At 46.5% G+C, this 9,395-nt stretch overlaps 1 protein-coding gene across 1 annotated transcript; it reads left to right on the top strand.

Moving 5' to 3' along the window:
- Positions 1 to 379: 379 nt before the first annotated feature.
- trib1 (tribbles pseudokinase 1) lies at positions 380 to 8,992 on the top strand. Its single transcript, XM_056419173.1, has 3 exons — positions 380 to 2,314; positions 3,079 to 3,371; positions 6,389 to 8,992. Exons 1-3 carry the CDS (start codon positions 2,015 to 2,017, stop codon positions 6,861 to 6,863), a joined length of 1,068 nt encoding a protein of 355 aa, XP_056275148.1. The 5' UTR covers positions 380 to 2,014; the 3' UTR covers positions 6,864 to 8,992.
- Positions 8,993 to 9,395: the final 403 nt, after the last annotated feature.

The following is a 9,395-nucleotide window of genomic DNA, read 5'->3' as shown; positions in this document are numbered from 1 at the left end:
ATACAGCTTACGCATGTGGCATGGTGTGACCTTGTGTAATGACTCCAACATAAACTCCATTACGTTGGAACAAATCGCCTTATCACACGCACGCAAACACACACACTCTGTGTTTATCACAGCCAATACAAAAAAAGTCTGTTTTTTTCCAGTGTATACCTAAACACTGTGTCACACGTATACAAGCAAGTCACGTGCATCATCACGTTGATGCACTGACACACCACTATTGTCAGATAACAATAAAGCGTTGGGCCTTCCACGGCACCGCCGCCCATTCCCACAATGACTGTTCATCCTGCTCTTTGAACTTCTGAAAAAGACCGCAGCAAGCGAGAGAAGGGAACCTGTTCCTGTGCCTGCTCAACAGCATGACAAACACACTTGCTCACGGAGACACACGCACACATCAATCAGTTGGTGAGTCATCTTATTCATGGTACGACCACTGCACAAAGAAAGAATGCGAGGCCTAAAAATAACAGCCATCATTCCTATGGAATCTGCAGCTCATACGTGTTTAGACGGCCTGCAGAGACAGGTTCACGTGACCTTTTTGAGTTAAGCTGAGGCGAGCCCTTGTGACCTGGTTAAGTGTGTGACCTCTTGTGGAAGGAACTGTGTTTGTAAATGTGGAAATAAATGGTTTGGAACGGCACGCTTCTGTTTGGCAGGAGGGGTTGTGCAAAATAGAGGTGATAGTGCTCTCACACACACACACACACACACACACACACACAGGCCAGCTGGCGCTCTGTGTTTTAGTGAGTGCTCAGTGAGCTTCTACTGCAGCCACTAGGCCTGTGTAACTTAAAGCAGTGGAAAAAGAGAAGTCTTGTGCAACACGCACATGGTCATGAATCTTTTTTAATCACCCTTCAAAGTCTGGTTCTTACATATAGATAACATACTGATCATCCTGTTTGTGAGAACACTGCATCATTTTCACACTGATTGCTCATTTGTGTATATACAAATACAGTAGTTCTAACTATGTGTCTCTGGGAGCCCAGCTGCTAAGATGTTGTTTACGGAGCCGCGCTGGCATATTTTATGTGAATGCTTATAGCCCATGCAACACCAAGGCTTTATAAGGGTGAGTCATATCCACATAACAAACAAGCCCAGCATGGGAACATATCATGGTGATGTTAAAGCTCGAGTTAAGGCTCATACACTGGAGCTTTGTGTGGGCCAGTTCACACTTGAGGCCCAACATTTGGAGAGCAAACAGCTCAGGTGCCATACAGGAGGTCTGGGGAGAGATTGTTGCAATAAAATGGCTGAACATTAAGGAACAACTGAGTCAGAGAAAGATCTTTAAGGATTGTTAATTATTGTCTAAACCATGTGAGCATGCTTGATCAGACAGTCATGATAAGTAGCAGATGATTTCTTCATTCCTCTCACATGGGTTTTTTTTTTTACCCTCAATATCAGCAAAATCTCAGAGCAGTCATTCAGAGAATGTTGACACCTTAACAAACAAACGGAGGGCAAAAAAATAGCACGATGCTTGCGTCATATGGTCACGCAGTCTTCTGTGAAAGTTAATACAGCCGGCTGTTTCATCAGAGCTGAGCTCGAGCTGGTGCCGCTACAGGATTGCTCAATGGTTGTGTCACCAGGAGGCTGGACTGGTCGGGCGGAGTGTTTGAGCTCTGAGCTCAACATCACCGGAGCTCACTCGCTCTCTGCCTCTCTCTGAGTGCGAGGCGGTCTCTCTTTCCATCTCTGTCTCTCATTCTTTCTCTCTTCCTCTCTCTCTCTCTTTCTCTCTTTTTCTCTCTCTCTCTCTGTCTGGAATCTGAGGGATCGGGATTTTCTCACCATTCGCTCTCCTAAAAGTACGTGGGTCGGATTATTCCTGAATCCGCGGAATTTCATTTATAGCTCAACGAGAATGAATCTCACACGGGGACATGGAGCGCAGCGTTTGTAGTTTATTTTAAGGACACATACCAAACCAGTCGGTGTCTCGTTTTTCGCTTTGACGGTGAGTCAGTCTATCAGGATGAACTTGCAGTGGAGCAGCCCGGCACCCTGCATCCGCACCGGGAGAGTCGCGCACAAGCGGCTGGACTCAGACGATCAGCCACCGACCAAATGCGCCAGGCTGAGCGCCGAGGCGGGGGACACACAGGGACTCCTCGGCACCTCTCCCGGTTCCCCGGTCAGCCTCGTCTCCAACGGTATCCCGGCGACCCACCAGGGGCCGTCCAGGATAGGACCATTTCTGCTTCTACCTCTAACGGACCGAGAGAGCGTGCACAGCGCGATGAACAGCGACACCGGCGACGAGCAGCTGTGCAAGGTATGCGCAATCCCGTCGTTGTGTAATATTCTTGTAATGAATGGCGTTTGAAGACTTGGCGTTGCTCAATAGAGCTGTCTGACATGTCATCGGGCTTCAGCCGACTTGTTCGGAAAATGTCATTCTCACGTGAAATGTGTGTGTGTCACACCTTTGCGTAATGGCAGGAGTGATTTTTAAATCCTGAACTACATTACATTATTTCAACTGTGTTGACAAAGACACGAAGGACCAGTCAGCCCCATGGCCTCAGCTGTGTGGTGGAAATACAGCCTACCTATCGACATCCACCTATCCTGGGCAATGTGGCTTCACACGGTGTCTGTCAACTCGGCTCATTTGCATACACGTCACTGCATTACGCCAGGCCGTGACACACACACGCACACAACACGCAAACATGTGAGGCAAACACTCATGATAATGACAGTATCCCTCCGCTGCTCCAGATCTATGCGTTTTATGTTGCACGATAGACCTGCAGGCGTTTGGCTTTGTTGATGACTAAAGTTAATCGTGTCATGCTTTTCTCATTCGTTTGTCATGCTTTTGCAAAAGCAGCTGGAATCAAAGCATATCCCATGGCTTTGTTTGTTATTTAATTCGTTGCCAAATTTGCATGCTTGTTTCCTCAGATGATCATTATGAGCACTGACCCATTGCCACCTCCTCCTCCTCTCCCTCCCTCCCTCCCTCACTCCCTCCCTCCCTGCCTCCGAATCTTCCTAATTTCCATCCTGCTGTGCTCTGCTCTCCTCTCTCAGGTCTTTGATATGGGAGTGTACCAGGAAAAGATCAGAGCCTACGGGATCCTACCGGCCCACAAGAATGTGGCCGGAGTCAGGGACATCATCCTTGGCGAGCGTAAAGCCTACGTGTTCCTGGACAAGGACTTTGGGGACATGCACACGCTGGTGAAGAGCTGTCGCAGGCTGGACGAGGACCACGCCTGCAGGCTCTTCCATCAGGCGGCTCTGGCGGTGGCACACTGCCACCAGGCGGGCATCGTGCTGGGTGACCTCAAACTGCGAAAGTTTGTCTTCGCAGATGAGAAAAGGTGAGCAGCACATCCCTTGCAGTACTTTCAACGACACTTCAAATACTGGTCCCCAGTGTCAGATGACATGTGAGCACTTTCTCGCATCGTAACCGTGCACCTGCTCCGCGTCACGCTCATTCGTCTCAGTTTCATTCAGCTCCAATAACAGGTAACTTTGTTATGATGCTGTCAGACCTAAATACATGCAGTGCAGTGGGACGAGCCAGTGAAGACACAGAGCCAACGCAGCAGCAGCTGATACACACAGGCCATGTGTGCCGATATCAATGTGGGCACAGATAGAGTTGGAGGTTCTGTCCTTGTGGAGGCAGACTGCATAGCTTCCCAGATTCTCGCCCTCTTTGTCTGTCTCCCGACGTGTCTCTTTGTGTGCGTGTTTGTTTTGCATGTGTGCGCGCACGCATGTGTGAATGTAGTAGGTGGTAGTTTGGCAGAGCTGCGAGACGAGGCGGGTGAATGAGACAATCATTCCCTTCTCCATTCTATGGCTTGGAATATATCTCTTCCTCATTATTTATTCATACTTTACATCAGAGCGATTCTGCAGAACAACAAATGCTTCCAACAAGGATTCATTCAAATAAACGTTCATCCCTGCATGATTGAGTAGGTCAAAGCTCTTTGCTTCAAAAATGTCTCCCACACACTCGTGTCTGCATCTCTGAGCGCTACACATTCAGGAAGACACACAAAACGCCTGCCTACAAAACTATTTGTCGCCTCTTTGCCCTCCCGTCACACTCTTTCCTGTAAGCGCCTGTTGATGTAGCACAACCCCCCCCCCCCCCACACACACACACATACACACACCCCCTTTGGCTTTCCAAAGGTCCTTTATCATGGAGACTTCTCAACAGTAACATTCTCCATCCATGACCTCTGGGTTTGCAGGGTCACACTGGATGAATGAAAGCAGACAGCCAGTGAGAGAAGTTGAAGTTGGTTGCGTCTCTCTGATAGCTATACGGCTGCAGAGAGATGAGTCACAGAGTATATGTGCAGAAAGGAAGACGAGGAGGGGGGCTGGATAGCTCATTTTCTTTCCTTGTGCATGTGTGTGCGTGTGTGTGTGTGTGTGTGTCCATACATTCATATCTGTTGTATGAGAGCTAATTGAACATTCAGCGTCAGCTCAATGGCTTTTGCCCGTAATTTTGTATTTAGTCCGTAGAGCTACAGCATTATGACGTTGTGGGATGACATTGTTTGTAACTACTCGTTACACTTTGGCAGGCGACACACTGCAGTGCCGCGACAGATGATTTAACGTGATGTGACTATGAGGACAAAAGCATTGGATTTTGCCGGTAGTGTGGAATTTAGCTTTTGTTCACACTGAGGTGGCTTCCTCTCTATCCAATCACAGGCAGATGTTTGACGTGCATCAATATGTCTTCTTGAAATGTTGCAATTCTGCGTGACCCCATCAATCCGAAATCAGGCATCTTTCAAACCCCGACAATCACGCTATGATGCAATGTCCCTGCCAACAATGCAGCACCTGAGCCAGAGACAGAAAATCACAACTATTTGACAGATGCTATCTCCAAGCACGCGTACACGCACACACACACACACACACACAGTGCATTTGGAGAAGCCAGTTTAGGGAAAGTGACTAGCACTGTGAAGCATGCAGAGCTTCACTGCTGGGCCGGCCTTCCTGTGCGTCACTGATGTGGCAACAGCCATTTGAGGGTAATTATGGGATGGCTGGCGCCGCGAGTGTGGGACCCAGGTGCAGATAGCCGCGGAGAGAGAGAGAGAGAGAGAGAGAATAAAAATAAAAATGTACTCTCAACAGAAGGATGAGTCATTCTCTCCACCCGTCTAACTCTCTCTGTTCTGTTTCCTTTTCTGTCTCCATCGCTCGCTTTCCACCCCTGACTTATCTCCTCCACTATCTTGGTGTTTAAATATCATTTGCTTTCTATCTTGGTCCTTCTGGCTGTCAATCTTTTCATCCCCTCTCTGGCTGATTATTTCTCTCTCCAGCCACTCCGTCTGACAACTGAAGTGTCTCCCAGAGTCAGTCGACCCTCTGATTGTGAGATAAAGCAGCATACTACTTGATAAAGCCTCAATCACTGTGTTATTCTTGGGAGAAAATCTTAAGAGGCACACTATTAATTTTTAATAAAATCTTGGCACGACTGTCGCTGTTGAAAATGAATCATTAATTTTCCCATTCCTATTAATCATTTTTTAAAGTGAGCTTCAGACGTAAATGTCCTATTCTACAAATACAATTTCACAAGTGCCGGACTAACTGCATGTCCTGTCTTTAACATGGCTAAATATAGCATTGTGAGTTGGGGAGGAGAAGGACTTGTATATTTATGTGTGTGAGTCTGCATGTGACCATGTGTGCCAGGAAGTCATTGGAAATGTGCTTCGACAGCTCTGATTCTCAGGCTGGACTTACTGCTGTGCACTTAGGTCTTAGGGAGTTCACTGGTGTGTGTGTGTGTGTGTGTGTGTGTGTGTGTGTGTGTCCATCTGTCCATCTTCCATGTAGCTTCAAGCTCAAGGAAGGATGTTTGTTTTTCCTGTGATGCAATTAGTGACTTAAATTTAATAGATCACTGAAATGTTTGACAGTGGTAAACAAAGCCACCGTTAGAAATAGACTCACACAAACACTACACACCACCAGTGTTGTACTAGATCAAGGAATGACTTCTGATTAAAATATAGTTAAACATGGGGAACTCCGAGGACATCTTTTCCAACAACACCATATTCTGCAACAATATTCTGCTTGTGGCGTGCAGATTTAGACGGAGGTCCTTTGGTTTCACGACAACGTGTAAAAGATAACCGATGATGTCACTGCCAAATTGCAGTGCGACTAAATCTCTCACCAGTAGCTGGTCTTCGTGTAGAAAGGGCATTCTCCAATGTAACATGTGGCTCACGGAAAGGAACGTACTACATGAAACATATTTTATTTGTCACAGCTTTTCAAAGGTCTTTTGAAATTTGCTGACCTTATTTTGATGTTTTCTTCACAGGACACATGTGAGACTAGAAAGCCTGGAGGACTGTCGCATCCTAGAAGACCCAAGCGACGACTCCATGTCAGACACTCACGGCTGCCCCGCCTACGTCAGCCCAGAGATCCTCAGCGGCTCCGCGCCTTACTCTGGCAAGATGGCCGACATGTGGAGCCTGGGGGTCATGCTGTACACCATGCTGGTTGGCCGCTACCCGTTCCACGACCCGGACCCGGCCACGCTATTTTCCAAAATCCGCAGAGGCCAGTGCTGTTTGCCAGAGGGCTTGTCGCCCAGGGCCAAGTGTCTGCTCCAGAGCCTGCTGAGGAAGGAACCCTGGGAGAGACTCACGGCCAATGAGCTGCTCGCTCACCCATGGTTCCACCAGCCACCGTCGTCTCAGGAAGTGGCACTGGGTGATCAGGAAGTGAGCTCGGCAGAACAGATGGTACCAACCTTTAAAGTGGAAGAGGAGGATGATCTGTTCTGCTGACGTACTCGATTCAGCTGAGACTGGCTGAGGGACCAAAACAGGAATCGCTATGAGGGATTCCATTGTTGTGTTTTTACAATGGCACTTTTTAGAAACCCATTTGTGTAGAACTGAGTGCACATGCACCCTCAAGCTTTCTACAAGAGCTCACTGTACTGTATGTTGTTGTTGTATGTGTGTTACTTGCTAAGGGCATTGTTCACAATGATCATTCTTTGTGTTTCTTTATGTATGTTTTTCAGAATGATTTGGTGCTAAAAGAAATAACAAGGACTTGAATTTGCCAGATTATGTTAACAAAAAGAGCTCTGCAGGATACTATGAGTGTATCACAGAGAAATAACCCGTGGCAGACAACAGTCACCGATGCTTGCTCTCAGCCTGGACTCAGAAGGCTTCAGGAAGCATTAAAAGAATCCTGATTGGGAGGCGAGGAGACGTGACGTTGTTGCTCTCACTCTAGTCTCTGACCGGGCTGCAGGCTCCGCCGGCTGACTCACTGCCCGGCTCGAGGAAGGCCTAGCACAAGCTTGACGTCTCGCAGCAGGCAGTGTCATAGAGTGAGAACGACGCTTAGCAGAGGACTGATGTGTCACACTCAGAGGGGACGCGACGGAGGTGTCTGACTGCCAATCTGGCCACGTCTCAGCAAGTAGAGAGCTTTTACAAATCTCACACCATCCACAGAAGGTTGAGACCGGCAGGATGCTATGAGCGTAAAACTCACTGAAAAGACACACACACACACACACACACACAATAATAAGCAGTGGACTGGACTAGCACAAGTGCTTGTAAATGACTAACAGAGGAAGGAAGACATTTTAAAACTAAATCCTGTACCTATTCAAAAACATGCTCATATCTGAATATATCATCTGAAAAGGTTGCATCAGAACAGGAAGTGTTGATAAATATGACTGTGATCAATCCGTCCGGCTCTTCTGAAACCCTGCATGTGCAGTCAACCACAGCAAAACCTAACACTAATGCTTCTTAAAATAAAGTCAGACTTTGTCACATGGGTTGTCAGCACCTGAGATGGTTGATCTCAAGCCCAAATACATGCTGCATTTCAGTGGAAGAAGTTAAAATAAACCGACAATTCCAAATGGAACTTCTACTTGAATTAAAGCGCCATGATTTATCTCTCAATCCAACAATGTTGTATTTTTACTTCTTAAAGAAATGTGTCAAATATCTAGTTAAGGAATTACCAAGTCAGAAAGAAACCCACTTCAGAAAAATGACGACTTTCTCAGTTGAGCAAGTGAACGTGTTTTATTCATTTCTATTGGAACATTATGTCGAGCTGTAGCTTTAACAAAGCTGAGTGTTGTGCCCGTATCACTGTGTTTCATAAACTGAAATGTGGCTCTGAATCAGTCGCAGGCGGGCTATATTTGATGCCGGTCGTCTAATGATGACTCAGCACTTTAGCGTGTCTGTAGAAAATGGGCCTGACCTTGGCTGGAAGAATCGGTTCTGACTGTTTCATGTTTCGTGGTACTTTTTTCCCTTCCGTTTTATTTTATTTCTCCGTCGTTGAAAGCTGTATCCAAGGAGACTCGTCGTCATCGTGAGAGACGTGATGCACCACGTTCTAAAAGATCTATAATCTTGGATTGTGACAGGCGGATGAGGAGCTTCAGTGACGTGTATCTTTGCAGGCTCGATCTGCAGCCAGCTATTTCATTCTGGCACAATCATTTTGAAGACGGTACTAAATCTGGCATATCTGAGGAAGCGCTGTGCATTAATAAACCTTTGGGTTAACAAGTGGGCTAATAAAACGTCTGCTGCAGTTCTTTCATTCTTTTCTCTCATCTGCTCGAGATACCAGATGGGAACGGATTTGTGACAATCTGAATTGTTCCTTTCAGAGATTAAGGATTTTGTTCCTGGTTTGTACAAGCAGAGTCACACATTCATGTGACACGTAGAGTAAACTGACACGGGTGCACAAACTTCATATTGCACTGTGAATTATGTATTTGTGACACAGCCTCGAGGCTATTGCTAGTCCGGACAGGTTACATACGAGATATACTCTTTGTACAAAAGGTGTAAATATGTATATTAGAAATATGTGTGGAGATGTTGAATAAAGATCACATTTTTTCATATGACCATGTTGTTTTTGTTTTCATTGCTATTGCTCGTCTCTCACACACACACACACACACACACACACACACACACATGTGAACACCTTTACACAGCCCAAGCTCATGCCAAGGTTTCCCTGCAATTCTCTTTAAATGTTCTAATTGTCGTCAACGCTTTCAATTCCCTCCTTGAAAGGGGGGAACAAATCCTCTCCCTTTCTCTCCTTTTCTGTCTCTAATCGTTTACTCTTCTCTGAACTTTGCGTAATGTAACATTTAACTCCTCAAACACACAAATGTCAACAGTGGGTCAGTATCTTTTCCTGGAACAGGCAAGGGGGAGCGGATACGCCACTCGCTCTTATTTCCTCAGCTTTAGCGGCAACCGGTGAAAATCATCAAACACCAGCACTATTCAAACCCA

This window comes from Pseudoliparis swirei, chromosome 1, assembly GCF_029220125.1.
Source record: "Pseudoliparis swirei isolate HS2019 ecotype Mariana Trench chromosome 1, NWPU_hadal_v1, whole genome shotgun sequence".
NCBI classification, from domain to species: Eukaryota; Metazoa; Chordata; class Actinopteri; order Perciformes; family Liparidae; genus Pseudoliparis; species Pseudoliparis swirei.
The sequence above is the reverse complement of the archived record's forward strand: the minus strand, read 5'-3'. Positions and strand labels throughout refer to the sequence as shown.

What these genes read in the sequence shown, in the direction of transcription:
- trib1 (XM_056419173.1), top strand. Translation starts at nt 2,015, where the DNA reads ATGAACTTGCAGTGGAGCAGCCCGGCACCCTGCATCCGCACCGGGAGA. An exon ending in GCGACGAGCAGCTGTGCAAG is followed by an intron (nt 2,315 to 3,078) that starts GTATGCGCAATC and finishes CTCCTCTCTCAG; the next exon opens with GTCTTTGATATGGGAGTGTA. An exon ending in GTCTTCGCAGATGAGAAAAG is followed by an intron (nt 3,372 to 6,388) that starts GTGAGCAGCACA and finishes TTTTCTTCACAG; the next exon opens with GACACATGTGAGACTAGAAA.